Source organism: Pygoscelis adeliae, unplaced genomic scaffold, assembly GCF_000699105.1.
Source record: "Pygoscelis adeliae isolate BGI_AS28 unplaced genomic scaffold, ASM69910v1 Scaffold222, whole genome shotgun sequence".
Taxonomy (NCBI): domain Eukaryota; kingdom Metazoa; phylum Chordata; class Aves; order Sphenisciformes; family Spheniscidae; genus Pygoscelis; species Pygoscelis adeliae.
Window position 1 is genome coordinate 5,925,056 of NW_008824309.1, and position 21,799 is coordinate 5,946,854.

Genomic DNA, 21,799 nt, shown 5'->3' on the forward strand with positions numbered 1-21,799 from the left:
TTTATGTAGTAAGTAAAGTTCTAGTAGAACAAAAAAGTGAGTGTTCCAAGTACTTACATCACTCGCCAAGATGGCATTATTTAAGGCCAATACTGTGTTTTTATCATCTGTGACAGAGAGTTTGCATCCCTTTAGGAATTCCCGGTCCAGTTTGTATTCATACTGCAGGAAGAAAAAATAAAAGGTAAAAGAAGAGAGTCTCAAATCTTCTACAATTTTTTTTTTTTTTTTATTCTGAGCATGAGAGATGGGGGGAAAGGGAGTATTCAGTTTGTTCTAATTTTCTTACATCACTCTGTTGCAGAGACGACTTGGCTGCTTGAACAAAGTCAGGCCTATCAGCAATCCAGTGCCAACGGGCCTTGGCTGCTTCATATTTCTTCTTATAATCCAGCTGTTTATAGTGAAACAACAAGAATAAAAGAAGTTAATTGGAAGTTGTGTACTTTACACGTGACAGTCATACAGATGCAAATTCTCTTTCGGTCTGCACCAATTAAAGAGAGAAGAGGTAAGAAAGTGCATCTACATCAGACTATGGCTTTCCTCTGAATCATGTGCAATCCAGTGGGAGTCCATTTACTTAGTTTTTCCACTGCTAGGTGGAGAAAGGAATATGAATGACTGAAAAGATGTCATGACTTTGAAGAAGGTGAGTGCTTTCAGTTCCTTGCCTATTGAACTGGATGTTGGGCCACCGATAATAGAAAACACAGGAGAGCTTCCCACGGAGCGCTTACTTTGTCTCAGAGAATTTCTGGGACAGTTACGTCTCTGTCAGGAAAACAGAGGGGGACTAGAAGAACAGTAGATGTGTGACATGCAAGGACCTCAAGTGACCTCAAGGACAGCTTGCAAGAGTGAGCACTTTAGTATGAAATAAATTAAAATATATTTTATTCAAGCAGCATAAGAATTAGAAGCAATGTCCAAGCTCAAAAAATTTCACTGGAACTGAACATAATTTCTCATGGTCTCCATTGCCAGTCCCAAACACTATCCATAATAAAATTAAAATATTAATAAAACTGAACTCACATTGCTGTTTAGCTTGTAAGCATGCCTTGGAGTCTTAATATGAACTGAATCTGCTATGACGTTGCAGTGAGATTTATTCCTCTCATACACTTCTTTGTATTTCAGCTAAAGAAAGACAAACATAAAAAATGTTTACAAAGATAATATCATTGTCAACAAGAAAAGCATAAAAACATGAAAAACCATAATATTAAAGATTGCTCCTGTCAAGATAAAATCTTAGCAGAAGAAAAAGAAATTATATCAATACAACTTGGTATCAACCGTCTGCCTGAAAGAAGGGTCCTCTTCAGCAGCAGTTCTCTTTAAATAGAAAATGTAGCAGGTATAACTCACTGTGAAGCACAGACTACAACTTAACAAAATCTACACAGGAACAGTAATTCTGCCTCTTTCTAGTTTTTTGCACCTAATAGAAAGGCTTTAAAGAAACTTATGTTCTGATAGGCACATTCAATGCTTTCTGAATATTCCTTTATACAATCTCAAATTCAGCACTCAGTTTGGAACAGAAAAAAAGTACTTCAATTCACAGATTGCTTTTGAACACCTTTGTCTCTTAATGATCCACATTAGTATCTGGATAATATGGGTATTTTTTTCTCATAGATTTAGTCATTATATAGATAATCCATGTAGCATCTGAATGACTTTCATGCTACTTCTTCTCACAGAACTATATTGAGTTACAGAAGTGCTAGTATCCTCATTTTATTTATGGCTATCTAAGGAACAACAAAGCTCAGAGAGAAAGCCTAGGGTAGGAGGAGGAATTAGGACCAGGACTCCCAAATCCTATGACATTATTCTAGCCATTTCACATTCCTTTCTCTCTCTTCTTTTTAGCCTTCCATTGCCCCATAATCAAAACGTATTTATTTTAGATCAGAATATTTACCTTACATATTCACAATATCCATAGAAGAAATAAATAAATACAGTAATGTATTAAATACCTTATTCAAGGCTCCACAAAAGCCACTAGCCAACAGAGGAAGAAAACCCAGAAACAAACTCCCTAAATCCATGCTTTAATTAGATACGAGTTCCAGCTCATGGCTTTTATTACTAGTGAGGGCTGCTCTACCCCAGCAAAAATGTTCCAAGAGCTACAGAAGAACATTACATGAAAAAACTTCCTGAACACTTTCATACTCTATTGTGTTTTTTGAAAAACCATTAAGTACATACGGAGTTTTACATACAAATAAAACCAATGCACTCTAACAAGAAGCTATTTTTTAATGACAGTGTTACATATGAGTTTAAAGTATTGCATATCAAAGTAAAAAGTTGATTCTGTGTCTTTTTGATACCACAGACAAAGATAATTTACTTACATCACTTATTCTGTCCTTGACCTTGCGCACATGCAATAACATAGGTGTATCATGGATTGTAGTATAGCCTTTAGGCTTCGCTTTGTTATATTCCAACTTGTAAATAATCTGAAGATAAAAATTACAGATTATATTATTTCTTGACATTATTGGTGTCAATTGAAAAAAATCAAGATGAGAAACATTGTATAATGGACAACTGAAAATGCCATATTCTTAATTATCGCACTTCAAAGGTCAGAATTCAGAGAAGGAGGTATGCTTGAAAGGGACTGACCACACTTACATCACTAATCTGTTTGTTGACTTTCGTAGTCCTTAAATGTTCTGGAGTATCCACAACCATAGTATACTTGTCTTTCTTCTTTTCATAGTCCTTTTTGTATTGAACCTGGTGATTGGGAAAGAGCATATGTTAACCAGACAAACCAAGACAAAACATCTTCAGGAGATATGTTTATATTCACGCATAAAACTGCAAAATCCTTCCACCAAAGCCAATGAAAGCTGAACATGCACAGTGAGCTAAACTTTGCAAACCCCTTATTTGCCTAAGAGGCTGGCTATCTATTTGTGTGATTAATTTCACATCTATTTCACTGAGTGTAAAAGCTTCACTTCTATCCTAAATCTCCAAGATTGAGCTAAAAAAGCAATCTCAGCAGATCAGTGACTTTTAAAATTCATAACTGGACAATATCTCATTTTTAAATATTCATCAAATGAAGAGAAACGTAAAACATCTTACACAGTAGAAGATAAAAACATCCACTGAATATATCATAATGCCAGGCTATTTTAAAGGCTTTGATAGCAGAATTTGTATCTTGATAATTTCTTTCTTAAAGATCTTAAAGATCCCTACTCAGGACTCTAAACCTGTTTTCACAGAATTCAGTGAGAACAGACTGTACACCAAGAATGATAAGTCATTGTAGACAGCCTGAGGGCAGGTGGAAGAGGTTAGAACACATTTTTAAAAAAGAACTTTCATGCTCTATCTTGCATCAGAAAATAAAACCATGCTTTTGAAACAGGACTATGACAGACAAAACATAAAAAATTATATACAAACAGCAAATCATAACATGAAGTCAACTCAGATGAACATGCAGGTCAGGCAGAGTGCTATTTTTTTTTTTCTTCAAAACATACTCAAACTTACCTGCAAGGAATTAATAGAAATCCATAGATAAATTGAACAAAAATGTCTAGTAAACACCCTTCAGTACCTTATTACTGAAGAATTTTGTTAACTGTGCTAATAGTAACAAAGAACACCTCCTTCCTCTCATGTAATTGTTTTCTACTGTTGCATTTCCAGTTTATAATTTAAATGCTATACGCCTGTTTCACCTGGCCCAGTCAGGAATCATTTCTACCATTGAAAAGAGTAAGGTTACTGCTAGCAGCTGTGATTTCAGAGCAGAAATAAATATGTACCAGTTATTTAATAAGCCACATTTCCATCCAACTGGTACAACCAAAATATATATGCTAGAATCCAGATCAAATTAAGGTATAATATGGAAAATAGATTCTTCACTATAATATCAGAGTCATTACAGGCTTTCTTTTATATAATCAGAAATATAAATATGTTAGGCTCTTTGGTCTGTATGAACAAATAGATGAATTATACTCACTTTCTACCTTCTGATTCTTATTAGAACTGGCAAAAGGAGAGAGTATTTTTTTTTAATAAACTGTATTATGTGACTGCATGAGGACTGCTTTGCTAGCCTTGCTTAAAAGCAGTAGGTAGAGAAAGAAATTGATGAAAACATGATTTACTACAGACGTGTGCACCTATACCATTTCTAAGAGCACTTAGAAGTGAGACATGACTCTGTTCTGTATCTAGGCACAATCTGACACCATTTCAGGCAGAGTGGTAGAAAAATGTTGTAATCTACTCGCCAAATTACTTCATCATGTGCATACTGAATTAAGGGACTTGTGTTGTGAGGTCAGTCCAAGAAATGGTGGCAGAGTGAGAATTTGGTTAGGAAAATATCAGGAACAGCTAACATACAATATCTTAAACGTATGGAAAATTGCTCTTTATGTAAGTATGTGAAGTATTATATAGAAGTATATATAACCATTATTTATAATGAAAGGAGAAAATGGAGGCAAGATCAGCCTGAGCTGAGTGAAGTCCAAGTTACAGTAAATATTGTTTCAGATAGTCTGTTTTCAAAAATATTTTATCATAGCCAGCGTTAAACACATCAACAGAACTCTGGAGTCTGATATCCATAGAAATTTAGAGAACTCCCAAGCATTATATATTAGAAGTCCAAGCAGCTAATTTGTATATATATATTTGTATATATAATGTCTCCTACAGCAGCAGTTCTTCATATTACCTGGCTCCATAAGTATGTGTTGTAGAGTGCTGTCAGCATATCTGGCCTCAGAATTTCATTACATCCATGTTGCAGGAGCATCTTGGCAAAGGATTTATATTTTTTCTGTTCATGCAAATGGCAACGAAGCACAAAAGAGCCTTGTGAACACCATAAACAACAACACAGCTCTAGATCCCAGACACTTTGAGAGTGGAGAGATTTAGGCCAGGTACTATATGTATTCATTCAGATGTGCATACAACTTACATCTATATAATTAAGAATGTCAAGAGTATATATTAAAAGATTTGCATACTATCCCACTAAGGAAATTGTGAAAATATTTTTTGGGAGATAAAAGTAAAGTATAGATTAAGGTGAGGGCACTCAAACGCCAAATACGTCACTGTTGCTTGAGTAATGAGTAAGATGATAATGTTTGTAAAGGTCATTAAAAGAGAGGTAATAAAAAGTAAATGCATGATACAACATGCATTTTTTTTAAAACCTCTCCAATGACTTCAAGAGGCATTAGATTTCTGATGTCAATTGATGCACAATATATGAAAGTACATACAGTAAAGATTAGCTCACTCAAAAAGTAATAATTCTTTTTGGGTGGCAAAACAAAGACTGTCTGATCAACTGAACTAAAACATCACAACATCACAGGTGAAACCTGTGATACTGCTAGCTATAGACATTTCACACAGACAGAGCAGCTGAGAGTGAACCAGGCACTTTCTGGCAGCACCGGCTAGTGCTCCTACAGTACCTGACTGCTCAGTGTGGTCCCCCACTTGGCCAGGAGGTTCCTAGGATCATCCACAATAACGCTGTACCTATCTTTGAGCTTCTCATAGGCAGCTTTATATAATTTCTGCTCAGAATAGCATAATACAGTGTAACAAATTAAAAGAGAGTGAAGACACAAAGAGATCATACTTGTAACCATTGAAACCTCTTTACATGGGCTATTTAAAGGCTGGGATTGAAGTTCATATCCAAAAGAGAAAAATATATTAATTAAAAAAAAAAACACAGAGAGAAAATATTTCCAAACAGTATATGCATTTCTAAATTTCCACTGGAAGGCCTAATCTACAATTTAAGGGTGCCTATATTCTATCCCTGCCGTTCTTCAACAAGCCATTTTATGACTTACTTTCTTCATGAAAAATAACTGCAGAACCAACTCTGTATGGAACTAGATTCTTGATTTGAGTACAAAGAGAACACAATGAGATGCAAGGGTAAATACAATGTTATATTATCATCAGACATTTTGTAAGCAAAAACTATAATCCCTCATCACAAAAAACATCACTTACATAACAGAAGACATTTAGGCAAGTTCATTTCAATTTACGGAGCCCCCGTTGCTAAAATTTTACTCATTTATGTTTCTCATATTAAATTTTTCCTTATTTGCTCTACTGAACAATAAGAAGACTGAATACTAACAATCTTCCATAACAAATTCTGGTTCCCTGCTTATCAAATTGAGTATAAAATGATAGCAATGGTACTGGAATGGTATCTGTTGTGAAACAGTTTTTCTTACCTAGAACAGGTAATACCGTAATACATTTACTGACAGGTAAACAATTCAACATAATGTCTGGTGAAAAAGAATAAAATACCAAGATGTGAGAGTCTAAATATATGCTGCTTTAAAAAAAATCAGAGTCTGGTGTGGTATGCCAACTCTAAGCTGATGAGAATTCACCTAGAACACAGTGCTTTTCAATGGGCTTTGTCCCATGGGTGTACAGCACTACTCCTAGAAATTCCATTGGTGATTTTAATCTTAAACCCAGGGGCATTCATTAACCCCCTTTGCTACTATGTTGTGTTTATTGTTTCTTTGGCATTACAGGAGAAAAGTAAGAAAAACTAAGTAGTAGAGTGGGAGAATTCAAGGCAAAATATCTGAAATGAAACAGAGCTATGGTAACTTCAGACATAATACTATCTTCTTAACACTGATGCAGTTGGCTTTTTTTCCATGTTTCAGGAAAGCAATTGTGATTCTCTCTATACCTTTTTTACATGACAATCAACCATCAGTGTTACTAAGTAAGCAGCATTATTTAAGTTAGCATTTATTTACCAGTCAGCAAAGGAGAAGTTTCTTTGTAATGACAAAGTAATGGAACAGGGGTCAGGATTTCACTTTTTAGGTACTGTAAACCTTTCCTGTCCTAATACTCAGACAGACAATAAGAACAACCTTGTCTTTCATTATTTTAGTCTGACCTTAAGACATCTTTAAGCCTGAATATATTTTATTTAGAATTTCATAAGGAAGATCAACCTTCAACTCTGTATTAACATACACACACTTACTACTTCAGTATGAGACTCTACAGAAATCTTTAATACTTACCCCATCCACCAGCTGAGTTGCATGTTTAAAATGCTTGTTAATTGGAGAGTCAGCTACATAGTTAAAATGAGACTTAGTCTTCTCAAATATCTCCTTGTACTTACACTGGAGAAAAAAAAACAAACAGAAAAAAATATTCCAATGTTAATCCAAAGAAGGGTAAGGCAATGAAAACGTATGATTTTAGAAACAATCTGCAGCAAAACCATGGTAGAATTATTGCATATGTGTGTTTAACATATCTACAAACAAAAAATAGCTGTAAATATAGTAGTTTGCAGGATGGAACTATCACATCAAGAAAGCAATGGAAATTTCAAATCTTCATAATTTTAAAGTTAGACTTAGAATCACTAGAAAAATTTCTACAGAGCTCATAGCTTTGCAAGGAACAGAGGGGATAAGTAAAAGATCATTTTGCCTCTGTTTTACAGTAAGAACTGAAATTTTAGATGCTATATATTAAGTTCTACCATGAGTTATTCATATCAACATCTAGGTCAGAATTGGATTCTCCTGTGAAAAATATATCTACGATATAAGCAAACGTCAAAAAACATTTAGCAACAATTCAGACTGTTTTACTTACCCCACTGTAGAGCACCTTATTCTTTTCTGCCAGAGCAAAACTTGGAGTATCCCATGCATAACAGCCAGTGCCTCTAAGCCATGATAAGTCTTCCTTGTATTTAACCTTTAGAAAAGAAGTAAAAGGATTCAGTTTTAAGCGGCATCGAGTGGTAGCTGATCAGTGCTGAAACGGCACCTCAACACAAGGTGTAGCAAACAGAGCTACTTCCATTATTATTCCATTATAAAATAAGTTACAGTTACTCATACTTTTCTAATGGACTCAGATTATTCACATACCTAATCTATCATTAGCTATTCGAGTTCCTGTGCGAATTAAAAAACATTTATTCTTGTACAATTATGGGGTTATTGTATATGTACAGATATGTACAATTAAAGGGGTTAACTTTATAATACATATATAATAATGTATTATATGTACATATAATCTGTATATGTACAGATATGTACAATGTTATAGGGTTAACAAACAAATCTAAGCAAATGCAACTGAAAATAATTAAGACTGTTCTGTTAATTTCAAAAGGAGATGGGCTGCAATTTTAGCCATCTGATTTGCTCTGTCATTTCACAGATCTGCCAGGTGAAAGTGTAAATCACTTTAAAAATTTCAGCTGCCTTCCCTTTCTCACAATAAGACTTGGTTTTCATTTTGGAAACCTACTTAAAACTTTCAACCTCCCACACCCAGGAACTATTTGAACTCACATCACTAATAGCATCCGTGACTGCGCGATGATGGTAATGCTCTGGACGGTCTGGGATCGATCTCCAGATTCCTAACTGGCTCATATAATTTTCCTTATATTTCACCTACAAAGAAAATTGAAGAATGAAGTAAAACAATTTGAGAACAGAACATGCTAGACTATGCAGTTTCAAGACATTCCTTTTTCTGACACATCAAAACTAAAACAGTGGAAATGAGATTAACTTGCATTCACCTTTGTCACATCAAAGGCAATCGGGTGTAAAATATTCCAGAGAAGGAAAGAAGTTAATATTGATAGTGCTGATCATATTTTTCTAATTATTTGACACACTTAAATAGAACGATAGCATAAATGGCATATTCTAGGTTATTAAATGACAAACACTAATTAGGAATGAAAATGTTGTATACGTACACTGCTAATATCATCGGTAACCTTTCGATGATAGACAATATTCAAAGCATCTTTCACTGTGTGGTACTTGCCCTTAGTATTCTCAAAGGTTTCTTTGTAGCGCAACTGGTAAGAAAAAAAACATATAAAAGAATATATTATATTTATCTGTCAGGAATTGTTTTAGTTAAATTTCCTACCTCTTAGGAATGACATCCAGGCATATGTTGCTGTCAACTTCCTAATTTAAGCCGTGGGGAATTTTAAGAAGCTGCAATTGCCTACAGTCAATTGCAATTTGACTGTGATTTATGGTGAAAATTAGAGAGAAAAGGAGTTGGTACATCTAAAGCAGCATTTCATCCTATTCACTTTTAGACTGAAGACTGACGAAAAAACATCCATGTATCACAGGACTACTCTCTAGAACAGTGAAAGTGCCACTTTTGGCATAAAAACCCTCTACTTATCCCTTCTTCTATGCCCTGATCTAGAAGAAAGCAGGAAGATCAATCCAGTCTTTGGAGGAAGACTTTCTCAGAGGAGAAATTCAGATATGCAAAAGAACTGGGATGCTCCTTTGCAGTATTTAAAAACCATTCTTGAGAGCAGTAAGACTGATCATCAGAACACAATACCAGCCCAGCACATATCCTTTCAGGATACAACAATCTGAAATATATAGCAAAGATCTCACGAATGAGTAGAGTACTCTTAGCCATTGCCTTAAATCACAAATCACTATTCCACGCTTGAAGGAAAAATCAATTTCAACTTAATAACCTTATGTGCAGCAGCTCAGATAATTTTTCTCTCTAATCTACTTCTAAATTAAAAAATGAGCACATTCTCAGTGACATGCAAGTTTACTTCTAACACAAAACTGAGATGAAAATATCTGATGAAAGGTATTCTACCCTGGCTCCAGCATCAATCATTTCACTCCAATCTGCACTATTTGGAGATTTCATGTGTAAGCAAATTCCTTTAAATCTGTTTTTCCTTTGTTGTAAGACCACACTTCGGTGCAATGGAAAGTGAAAATGAAATAAAATAAATGAAAAAAAGCATTACAGTGACATCAAGTAAAAACTTAATAATCTCTGTAATATCAAATGGAAATGTACATGCAAATGGGGTGACGTAGTTTATGACCCACACTGAGATATTCTATGCTTTGCATGCTCATTCCCCATTGATCCTTTTTCTGTTCTTTTCATAAAGAAACAAAGAAAAAGCAGCAGTGAAAGTGTTCATGGACTACATACATCACTGGCATTCAGGTATGCTCTCTTGGCTCTGATCAAGACTGGTGTATCAGGGACAGGAGTGTATTTGTCCTTCATCTTCTCATACTGGGTTTTATACTTTTTCTAAGAGAGACAGCAAAAGGGAAAAGTTATATCTTTAATCTTAGAAGCATTTGCTAATCTGGTATTATGTTAATGCCCAGGGGTGCTACACCGAGTGCATAACATGATTCTTGCAAAGCGCTTCTGTCAAAACTTTGGAAAACAAGCTCAGCTGTTCAGCTCTCTCTAGGTCTTCCTGGTCTTGCAGCCAGTGTACCTCAGATTCTGCAAACAAGCACTTAGAAACAGGTATCTTATAAAATACTAAAACATTAAAAAAGTGTTCTCTTTTAGCACAACTTACGAAGGAAACATGGAACTTAAGCATAAGACACAGAAAACTAAATGAAGGGTAAACAGATTTGAGCCTTGAAACTATCACTAAAACTAGAAATAAAACTTCTAAACAGTTCAGCATAGTGGTACCAAACAAAAAAACCCAAATATCTTACCTCACTGACCATGTCCTTTACATGCCTAGCATGTGTAAAGGCTGGAGTCTGACCACCAGCATGATGATGGGGTCTCTCTTTTGTGGCAAGTTCCACGTACAAGTACTGCAGAAAGAAGAAAAGAATCAAAAAATATACATTTCAATTAAGTTTTACTTCACCTCTCTGAAAAATGTCTGTAAATTCACAATGTACAATAACCACACAATTTACCCCAGGAAAAAATAATGTGCCCTTTCCTCTTCCATACTATCTTAGTTCATCTTTCTCTATCAGTACTCTTGATATTCTGTAACTGCCAGGAACATGCTCACAAACCAAGAAGTCAAATGCATGTGATGTTAGTGACCTCTCTGCCCTACATTCAGACCTAGCTTTAGATAAAAGCATCCATAAGGTCTGGTTTTCTCTGGTGAGCATCTTCATTTTGTTCTGCAAATTTAAAATTCCACAAAATTTGTAGCTAATAACTTAGATAATGAACTACTATATGAATAAAGAAATGAAGATGAATAAAGGTAGATGGATAAAAATATTTATTCCTCTGATGAAGTCAGATGTCAGAGAATTTGAACAGAACTGTACCAGGGTTCAATGCTCTACTTCAGATGGACAAAGCTGAGCATGTCCATTACAGAGACATGGTCAACATGATAATTCATAGCCATTTAAAAATGAGCAACAGTCATTTTAAACGTCCTCCCTAGGAATTCTACATTACTTTGAAATGGCCTGGAAAGATTTTGCTGTACTTTAAGAGTATATTAAGAGGGATCCCCTCATTGTTCTTTTATCAGTACAATTTTTTCACCTGGCTCTGTATTTTTTGTCCTTGCTTGGCTCTTAAGAAGTCAGGTGTATCAAGGATGGAAGTGTATTTTGTCTTCAGTTCCTTGCCTGCAGCTCTGTAAACCAGCTGGAAAAAGAGAGGTAAATGAATTATTTCTTCCATTAGATATGTTCATTTAGCAGCTGAACAATCACGGCTTTGCAATTATAACATCTCATGTATTTCAGAAAACACAGTGAGAGGGTCTGAGCTTAATTATAACTAACAAAGATGTGCAAAAATAATATAGAACTTACTTCACTCAAATGGGTTTTCAGTTCCTGAACTGTTCTGTATCCAGGAGTATCCAATACCACATTGTATTTAGCCCACATCTTCTTTGCGGTACCAGTGTATATATAATTTGACTGGAAAAAGAAAAGCAGTATTACTTAGGAAGCTTTTATTAGTCTTGGTAGTAAAGAAAATTTTACAGTGTAACCTAACAGTGCTTTGAAACAACTAACTAGCTGCATGGCAAGAAATTCTGTCATAAGTCTTTACTCATTTTCATGTACTTAACTTCCTGGAAGTACATAGCATGCGTGTAAATAAATCAATCATTGTTATACATGCTTCTACATGGTTCTCAGAAGAAAAATCTTACCCAAAGCTTACGCAGCTGACGAGCACGGACCATATCAGGAGTATCATACAGGAAGCAACCCAAGCCCTTCAACCACTTCAGGTCCTGTTTGTATTTATTCTATGAGGCAATTAGAAAAAGAAAAATCAAAAGTTAACTTTTGGGATCATTTCATTAATCAGTCCCTAAACAAGTGACAAATCATTTATCTATTACAGAATACAATGCAAATGATAGAAGCCAAATTCCACTTTCAGTATAAAAGCAGTATTGAATCATAGAATAGTTTGGGTTGGAAGGGACCTTTAAAGGTCAACTAGTCCAACCCCCCTGCCGTGGGCAGGGACATCTTCAACTAGAGCAGGTTGCTCAGAGCCCCGTCCAGCCTGACCTGGAATGTTTCCAGGGATTGGGGCATCCACCACCTCTCTGGGCAACCTGTTCCAGTGTTTCACCACCCTCAGCATAAACAATTTCTTCCTTATATCTGGTCTAAATCTCCCCCCCTTTAGTTTCAAGCCATTCCCCCTTGGCCTGTCACAACAGGCCCTGCTCAAAAGTCTGCCACCATCTTTTTTAGAAGCCCCCTTGAGGTACTGATAGGCTGCAAGAAGGTCTCCCCGAAGCCTTCTCTTCTCCAGGCTGAACAACCCCAACTCTCTCAGCCTTTCTTCACAGCAGAGGTGTTCCATCCCCCTGATCATTTTCGTGGCCTCCTCTGGACCCGCTCCAACAGGTCTGTGTCTTTCTCATGCTGAGGGCTCCAGAGCTGGACGCAGTTCTCCAGCTGGGGTCTCACCAGAGCAGAGTAGGGGGGCAGAATCCCCTCCCTCGACCTGCTGGCCACGCTGCTGGTGATGCAGCCCAGGATACAATTGGCCTTCTGGGCTGCGAGCGCATGTTGCTGGCTCATGTCCAGCTTTTCACCCACCGGTACCCCCAAGTCCTTCTGGGCAGGGCTGCTCTCCATCCCTTCATCCCCCAGCCTGGATTGATAGTGGGGGTTGCCCCGACCCAGGTGCACGACCTTGCACTTGGCCTTGTCAAACCTCATGAGGTTCACACGGGCCCACTTCTCCAGCTTGTCCAGGTCCCTCTGGGTGGCATCCCGTCCCTCTGGCGTGTCGACCACACCACTCAGCTTGGTTTCATCTGCAAACTTGCTGAGGGTGCACTCGATCCCACTGTCTATGTCATTGATGAAGATATTAAACAGTACCAGTCCCAATACGGACCCCTGCGGGACACCGCTCATCACCGATCTCCATCTGGACATTGAGCCATTGACCACCACCCTCTGAATGTGACCATCTAACCAATTCCTCACCCAATTAGGCCTGTTGTATTCAAATACCAGGTGTCTTAATAGAAGTTGCTTACATCACTTGTGATATCCCCAACATAGCGGCAGTGCAACACCTGAGGAGTGTATGGCAAGGAAATCAAGTGTCCCTGCATCTTAAAGAAATCTGACTTGTAGATCAGCTGAAAGACAAAGAAAAAATAGCATTTCACATGTCTGGCCATGCTGAATATTCTAAATCTCTTCTGGTTTTTATATTAGAAAGACACATACATCACTGACAGCTTCCTGTGTTGCTCTGACTTGACGGATTTCTGGTGTGTCTGGAGTGGTATGAATCTTGTCCTTGTACTTGTGGTATGTTGCCCGATACAACCTCTGTATCAAAGGAGACAGCATTCTACAGGTTAAAAACTTAAAATGGCAAGCAGTTTGGCAGAGTGTAAGTACTTTTCTTTTAAGGGCAGGGTTTTTGCTAGGTATTGTATAACTACCAGAGAAAAGGGAGCAAACAGACTATTTTCTAACCAGGCAAAGATTTTCCACAATTGTTTTTAATAGTAGCATCTCTACTACATGGAGAAGCTGAGACTATAATCCTACAAACATGTAAATATGTATGTTTAATTTTCACCCTATTAAAGCCAATGATCAAACCAGTGAGTACATATATATCAAACCTAAAACTATCGAGACCCAATGTCATACAGATACAATAATTTCTATGCAATTTTAATCAAGTAGCAGCAGATCAGTTAATAAAATGAGGCTGCAACTGATTTTATATTATGGTAACAGTTCTACAGGATTACAGAACGTTAGAGTTATCAAGAACCTTAAAAAGCCACACAGCTCAACTCCAAGCCTGGATCAATGATCCCTTGCCATTCTTCATGGATATTTGTCTAAACTGCCCTTAAAAGTCTCAAAGAACAGGGATCCTGCAACCCTCCCAGTCAATGTACTCTCATCATTCATAGTTTGGGCACTACAAATATAGTTGAAAGCAAATACATATATTTACTGTACCTCATTAATGACTTGATTCACTTTCTTCACATTTTCAAACCCAACATCTTTAGGTCCCAGAGTATAGCCTTTAGCTTTCATGTGTTCATAGGCTTCTTTATATTTCAGCTATAAAGTGGAAAAAGGAACAAAAACATACAGAAACTAAATTTGATTGTGATTCTACTTGCACTGCAGTTCTGACAGTAATTTATGCAGGATAAAGAGCCAGATTTTTAGAGATAAACAAGTGAGATGTAGCTATATCAGAGTAAAATACACTACACATCATCATTATTTTTACCTTTATCATGTGGCCCAAGATTAATAACATTTTAGATTTCTCTTGCATCTAATAAAGTATTTGCATCTACCTGAGGAAATGTATATTCTGATAGTAATTGCTTCAGATAATTATGGGGTTTGGTAACATTTACATTCTGTTAAGGCAAACATTATCAGTGTTGGGGCTTGAGTGCACTACGATTTAATTGCCCTGACTAGCCACACCTGGGATGTCAGGCCTTGCCTGAGCTATGTTGTAAAGTGCATCTGTCTTCAGCCGTGTCTCCTTCCTCATTTCCTGGATGGACATTGGTCCCACGTTATCGGTAACTTGTCTCTAGCCCTGTCTCCTGGATTTACCCTGGACCTATGTTGAAGGTAGCTTGTCTCCAATCTCTGCTCTGTTTCCCGCAGCTCCTGACTGGATCCCCCTGGATGGACCCTGGCCCTGGTTCCTCACCTTGTCTAGGACTGTTGATGCAACCTGTTATCAGCACCCTGCCCTGCCCACCCCATTCACGGACCTTGGGACTTCACCCTGGATGATGAGGTCACTGCCTATGTCGTGGTCACTCTCAGTTCCTGGCTCAGGCATCCACATGGAACTGCCCCACTCTTGTTGCTCTCTGACAAGCAATCTCATATCTGAGAAATAACTGTCTCAAACAGTTGTGTGTTCATACAGGATGGGCATCAAATATTCCCTTGCAGCTCATGTTGTAGAAGGACTTAGTACATTACTTACATCACTGCCAATGTATTGGACGTGTTTAGCATGCTGAAAGCTCGGGGTATCTGTGGGAAGGCTGTATCCAGTAGGTAGAGCATTCACACCAGCCCAGCGATACAAATTCTGCAAGAGAAGAGAGAAAGAGAGAGTTTGTGATAACTGTGTGTAATATTTGAGTATTCATTAGCTGCATAGGAAATCTCTTAACCGCAGTTGGCAAAAGATTTCCCCCATGCCTGCATTATAATGCATACTTGTAGCTTAAATGGGGACATTTTCCCACTTCCATTTTAGAGCAGTAAAATCTAGCTTCTTTATCTGAAGAGCTAAAGACAGACATTAACTTTTAAAGAATTTGCTTTTCGAATATCAGAAACTCTGTGGACCCAAAAGTTTTATACTTACCTCACTCTGTATTTTGTTCGCATGATATGCCCGCTCCAAATCTACTGTTTTATCAGTAGGAATAATTTTGCCTTTAACATTGTGCATATATTCACCACGATAGACAGCCTGAGAACAAAAAAAAGAGTAATTAGAGGAGAGTCATAATTGTGATGTTCTCTCACAGTATGTATTGTTTGCATACACACAGGAATTTCTCCTAAAAAACTGGATGAAAGTTTTTTGGATTCAGGCAGTTAATGATTTTAGTGATTGTGTTCTCCTATCTTAATAAAGGCATAGGCAATGAGTTGTAGATAACCAGCAATGATTAAATGATTAAAATGAATTTTTTTTAAAAAAAATTAAAAGTCACATTTCTAGAACTTGTGAGGTAATGGCATATGCAATATTGGAGGTGAAAGGTGATACAAACACTTACTTCACTTAAATTCAAGCCACTGAGGACATTCTGGACATAGACGGGAGTGTCCATGACCACAGTGTAGTCATTCTTCATCTTTTCTGCCTTAGATTTGTACTTAATCTGCAGAGAGAAATTCAAGAGCTCTAATTAGTAAGGCTAGTCATTGTTAATTGAATTTATTATATTATTATATTTACTATATTTACTATTTATTTTATTACTGAACTATTCTATTAGTGAACCAGCATTTAAACAGAAAGTGTATTGAAATTATGGCTGAATAAATGAACATGGCACCTTACTAAATAACAGCTGATAAGTTTTATCAAGAATATTAGGAAATGTCAATACTCATTCATAGAATAGGCATATGTACCATATGATAAATATCCAACATACTTCTGATACAGAACTTATGAAGGGACACACATTCTCGAAAACCAGAATGGTTATTCTCCCATTTTAATGGCTTAATCCCAAACTAAGGATGTGTCATAAGATTTTGAGAGGAGAAAAAGAAATCAAAATCAAGATGAAAATACTTCTTTTTTAATATGAATTCTGCATCACTTCTGCTTTACTTCAAGGGTTCTGAATGAAGAATTACTGTTTTAAGTGCTTTTCTGAGAAGACAAGTATTTAAAACAGAATGCTTAATGCTTTCCTGAATGGGATGTAACCTGACAATATCTACTTCTAGAGCAGCACAGTTTAAATAACCATATATGGTTATTTAATGAATATTTCAGTAGAGAAGGATATATAACATTTTCCAGATTATGTCTGGAGTAGAATAAAGCTACTCCATCCTTTTAATACAATGGAGTGAAAAAAACTAAGAAGGAAAACCAGTGTATCTACTCACATCACTGCGAAGATCGTAGGCATGTTTGGCATGGAGAATTTCAGGAGTGTCCCAAACAAAGCAGCCAATGCCCTTCAGCCAGTTAAGATCATCCTTGTATACCACCTAAGGTATAAGAGCAAAGAAGCAATCTGTAAGACTTCCACTAGGATCTAATCCCTTATTGCTAAATCAGTCTGAAACACAACTGTCAAATGATGGCAAGTAAGGTTTCTGGTATTTTGACTTTTTTTTTTTGTTTGAGAAAATCAAAACAATTCCTTTTGGAATTTAAATAATTTTTCTTCTTTGCTTCAGTTTGGCCAATAAATAAAAAACCCCAATGATTTTAAAAAAAACTACTTGCATATCCTACCGGGCAATGATTTACTGATAGATTGTTGGCCTACTCCTGGGCTGACCTGTGCAAGGCAAGTGCATAGAGGCTTTGCACCACCAGGATTTTCTCAAACTTCCAAAGTTTCCACACCTTATGCAACCAAATAATAAAGGACAATTTACAGACAGGGATGGCTGAACTGGTAGAACTGTAATGTTATGACCCAATGCCTACACCGATAACACTGAAATTATGCATACTAAGCCACATCTCAACTACGCACTTATTGCCAAGTGTTGCGAAAACATGATGCAGATGCTGTTCAGCAGTGCATAATACAACGGATTCAAGTAGCAACTTCAGAGTGCTCCAACTAAGTTTTTGCTAAATCATTTCCTCTAACAGAGCATAAATGCAAGAATCTTTTTAAAAAGTGAGCCACGAACACATGATTTGTGAACTTACATCACTGAGTTGATCAGTTACTTTTCGAACATGGGCATTGATTTGAAGATCTGGTAGACAGATCCATTCATGGAGATGTGTGCGGTAATCGATTTCACTGACTTTCTTCTGTGCATCCTTAGCAGAAATTATGTCCACCATGTCTGGAATAATGTGGACCTTGGCCTTATTCTTTTCATAGACTTCCTTGTACAGACGCTGCAGAGTTAAAGCAGTACATTAATAATGTTGACAAATAGTCTGAAGCATTGTTGTGGTTTACTAGCTACTAGGGAGAAAATTAACTCTATCCCAGCCAAAACCAGGACAAGCATTAACTGTTGATAAATTTGAAGCAAAATTATTCATATTTTCATGGAATGTTAGTGGGAGAGCAATCACTTTTGCTGTGACTAAAATTTACATCTTGCCTGCTCTAAAAATAATTTGCAGAACCTTAACAAGGATGATAAAATATGATTTGTCAGATTTCCATTGCACTCACATCTTGAAAGGAGGTAGTCTATGTAGTGCTCCGTTTTATACATAAACATATTACACTAAAGGTTTAGCCATGCAGGCAATTTAACAGTTGAGTCACAAGCTTGAAAAGACATTCGTAGGTGTATTATAGAAATATATATGTTCAGCAAATACTGAACGTTGCCAAATGCATGTGGAAATGTAATATCTGAAGGAAGGCATGTGGATTCTTTGAGTAGCCTCTTCTGAGATAAGTATGGGTTTATCAGGAACACACACATCAGAAAACAACACTTACATCAATATTAAGCTTTCCAACTCTAAGGCACCTTGCTGTATTGGGATCATCCTCAACACCTCTGGGTAGCGTGTACAGTGCTTTAAACTTGTCATATTCTTCTCGGTATTTTACCTAAGCAGATGCAAAGAAAAGCAACAAATAACTGACTCCAATGAGTCAACTGTATTATTGGAACAAAATTCATCAGTAAGCAAAATATTTAGTTGAGTCCACAAGCAGGGAAAGCCTTTAAAGCAGGATCTTGGTTTTCTGTTTTATTGTAAATGGCAAAGAAAGCACATCATAACTATCATGTTGTAAACATAACAACAGCTGACTAGAAGACCTTAAAAATAAATAGATGTAGAATAAGCTATTTATTTATTGTTCCAGCTCTTTCATTTAAAGATATCCATGAAGAGAGTGATCTTTCATAAGCCTCAGTTCAGTAAAGCATAAGATTAGTTTCTTCTATACTCAGTAAAGCATCATTTAAAGACATTTGGTGTTTTTCTGGCCTGGATGCTTATGCAATTTAGACTAAAAAAAAAACCCCTAACCAGACATTTTCAAGAAACAGTTTCTATTACTATAAAATGTGACTTTTTTTTCCATTAAAAGAAGCAGCAGAGGACTATCTAACTTGTATCCAAATGATTATCACAGAAAACTGATTATCTACAGATATATATTATATCTAAATTAAAAATAGAAGATAATTTAAAAAAAAAACTTTTTTATACCTATAGTATATGCAAGGCATGAAGGATTTCATTGCTAGAATTGATGATCTGATTAAAAAAAAAAGAAAGTATTTTATTCACTTACAGTACTAGCATTATGCTTCAGTTCTTTTGCACGTGCTAGGGATACAGCATCAGAGGGCATTATATAGCCAGTAGCTTTCACTTTTTCCCAGGCTTTCTTGTAGATATTCTATGGGGAAATAGAAAGTCTCTGTGAGTGGAAAAATTCTTCTCCTGGGTAATAACCAATGACCAACAGAAATCAAAAGCCCTTCTGTTTGTATTTATACGCCGTAACTATTACTTAATATCAAGAGGCTGTACACTCGTTAAATCTTGACAGTGCACATAAAGGGTGAGAAAAAAGCTTTCTAACTATTCATGTCCATTCTCATACAAGCTCTTAATTTTGTTCAGGTGCAATTTTCTTCAGGGAATCCATTTATTAATGCACGTATTTTGACAAGACTGGGAACTACAGGTAGAAAACATACCCTCTGCCTGAAATACAGCATCTTCCCCATACTCAAGCAATGCAGAGGGCTATCACTGGCTTTGATAAGCTCCATGTTTGGACATTTATCTTCAAACAGAGTGAACAAACAAAATAAAACAAAAAGCCCACATAGTAGCACCTTACGAGAAAAAAAATGTACAGAAACACTTACGTTGCTAAAGAGATGTTTCAAATTTTGAACTCTTTCAGTGTCCACTGTTTCAGTCACAGTTGTATACTTGTCCTTAGTTTTGTGGTAATCTAGCTTGTATTTCACCTGTAAGATGAAAGATAGGTTTAGTTAACTTGTTTCAATTGTCAGAAGGAGCGTGGGGAAAAGTCCAAGTAGAAAAGGTGGGGAGACTCACATCACTAGCATTTACACCACTCTGCACTGCAGTCACATAGAGAGGTGTGTCAGTAACAACACCAAAGTTCTGAAAGTTCTCTTTTCCTGCAGCTGTATATTTTATCTAAGGAAACAAAACAAAACAAAACAAAACAAGAAAACAGTAATGCTGAAAATAACCAGGAAATTCGCTGCCAGCTTCCTTTAAAATCAGTTCTGGACAACTGAATACCAGGATTACGGCCCAGTTAAGACCAACTTTAAAAGCGACAGGCCACAGAAAAGAAATAATTAATATATAGCCAATATGAACTAAGGAATAATGAAAATTGCACATCACTGTATAGCATCTAGTAGGCTAAGAGTACAATCAGCAAGGCAAGACACACTATTTTCCCAACATAAATGTCTCACTGAGATATTTTGTGCACAGGGTGGCATACAGAAAGACAAAGTGTTATCTTCTCACTGTTAAAAACCACAACCTCGCTGTTCTTCCATTCTCCTAAGTTTTCTGCTCCATCAGTAACAAAAGTGATCAGGTCTCTACAGACGAAACTGAAAGAGTATATTATAATAGTTTGAACAAAATATTTCTGACGTAATAGGAATTGCTTCATTCTGCTCTGGACTAGGACAGGTGTCAGTCCCAGTGAATCATAAATGGAAGAAAAAAAACCTTATAATTATTTACTTATTTGAGGAAAACACGCTTACTTGGCTCTGGAGGTCATACGATTTTTTAGCATGCAGGATTTGTGGAGTATCCCAGACATAACATCCAAGTCCCTTAAGCCAATTTAAGTCATCTTTATACACCACCTATATGGAATAAAACAGACTATTAAGTTAGGAAGAAATTTGCCTTCTGCTTGAAGTAAGTAGTATTTGTTTCTTCTCTATATTCAGTATCTTCCACTTGTGCAAACTCAATGCAGAAGGTTACCACTGAATCTGAACCAGGCTCGTTCAGTATTTCCAATCTATTTGGAAGTTTAAATGTGAGCACGGAGAAGACTAGCCCATCTCACGGTTTGACTGAATGATTTTTACCCACAGAATTTGCAAGGGAAACTAAACCAAGTAAGACAGCATAGTAATAGGCCAGGCAATGAACACATCATCAAATTTTATTAGGAAGGTTGGTTGGCCCAAGCTGAGATACTGTTGACTATGTAATATGAAAAAGTGTCATGGTTCAGCGTGCCATTCACCCAGCTCAGACTCTGTGGACTGATACAACCCTAAATGAACGAAGAGAAGTCTTTTCCAGACCCATTAGATGCAGGAGGATTGTGGATGCTGCCCTGGCCCCTGTGCAAATTACAGCATTCCCAATTACAATACATAACAATCACTGCAGTGCAGCAATATTCTGACTGTACCATGGTACATCCACATCTCTCCTCTGCATGTGCCAGATGGTAAGCTTTTCTATACAGTCTCATCCAGTCAAAGAGAGATTAAGTGTTGATAGCAGTGACCTTTGGGAAGGTTTCATAAATGTTAAATTAAAATTTTTCCAATTTACGAATGAATAATAAATAACCAGACCATTAAAATGTCCCAAAGAAAACTGTAAAAATGTAATTTTCGGTACTGTGCTACTAAGCAATCTAAGACCATGGTTACTAATTTCA

At 36.6% G+C, this 21,799-nt stretch overlaps 1 protein-coding gene across 39 annotated transcripts in view; it reads right to left on the reverse strand.

The window, feature by feature from the left end:
- Positions 1-21,799, reverse strand: part of NEB (nebulin) — a 133,325-nt gene that overhangs the window by 31,973 nt on the left and 79,553 nt on the right. For 35 of the 39 annotated variants that reach the window (XM_009318966.1, XM_009319003.1, XM_009319001.1 and 32 more), the window contains 28 exons: positions 20,877-20,981; positions 20,179-20,283; positions 19,983-20,087; positions 19,397-19,504; positions 18,587-18,700; positions 17,827-18,024; positions 17,043-17,147; positions 16,193-16,297; positions 15,772-15,879; positions 15,382-15,489; positions 14,373-14,480; positions 13,617-13,721; positions 13,421-13,525; positions 12,062-12,160; positions 11,712-11,822; positions 11,437-11,541; positions 10,626-10,730; positions 10,090-10,194; positions 8,843-8,947; positions 8,424-8,528; positions 7,711-7,815; positions 7,122-7,226; positions 4,751-4,855; positions 2,665-2,769; positions 2,379-2,486; positions 1,039-1,143; positions 290-394; positions 58-162 (listed from right to left, as the gene is read on the reverse strand). In XM_009318966.1, the coding sequence (XP_009317241.1) occupies positions 58-162; positions 290-394; positions 1,039-1,143; positions 2,379-2,486; positions 2,665-2,769; positions 4,751-4,855; positions 7,122-7,226; positions 7,711-7,815; positions 8,424-8,528; positions 8,843-8,947; positions 10,090-10,194; positions 10,626-10,730; positions 11,437-11,541; positions 11,712-11,822; positions 12,062-12,160; positions 13,421-13,525; positions 13,617-13,721; positions 14,373-14,480; positions 15,382-15,489; positions 15,772-15,879; positions 16,193-16,297; positions 17,043-17,147; positions 17,827-18,024; positions 18,587-18,700; positions 19,397-19,504; positions 19,983-20,087; positions 20,179-20,283; positions 20,877-20,981 (3,057 nt within the window). Of the gene's footprint in view, positions 1-57; positions 163-289; positions 395-1,038; positions 1,144-2,378; positions 2,487-2,664; positions 2,770-4,750; positions 4,856-5,507; positions 5,613-7,121; positions 7,227-7,710; positions 7,816-8,423; positions 8,529-8,842; positions 8,948-10,089; positions 10,195-10,625; positions 10,731-11,436; positions 11,542-11,711; positions 11,823-12,061; positions 12,161-13,420; positions 13,526-13,616; positions 13,722-14,372; positions 14,481-15,381; positions 15,490-15,771; positions 15,880-16,192; positions 16,298-17,042; positions 17,148-17,826; positions 18,025-18,586; positions 18,701-19,396; positions 19,505-19,982; positions 20,088-20,178; positions 20,284-20,876; positions 20,982-21,799 lie in introns of all 39 variants that reach the window. The other 4 variants (XM_009319002.1, XM_009318975.1, XM_009318965.1 and 1 more) reach the window with 1 other exon arrangement.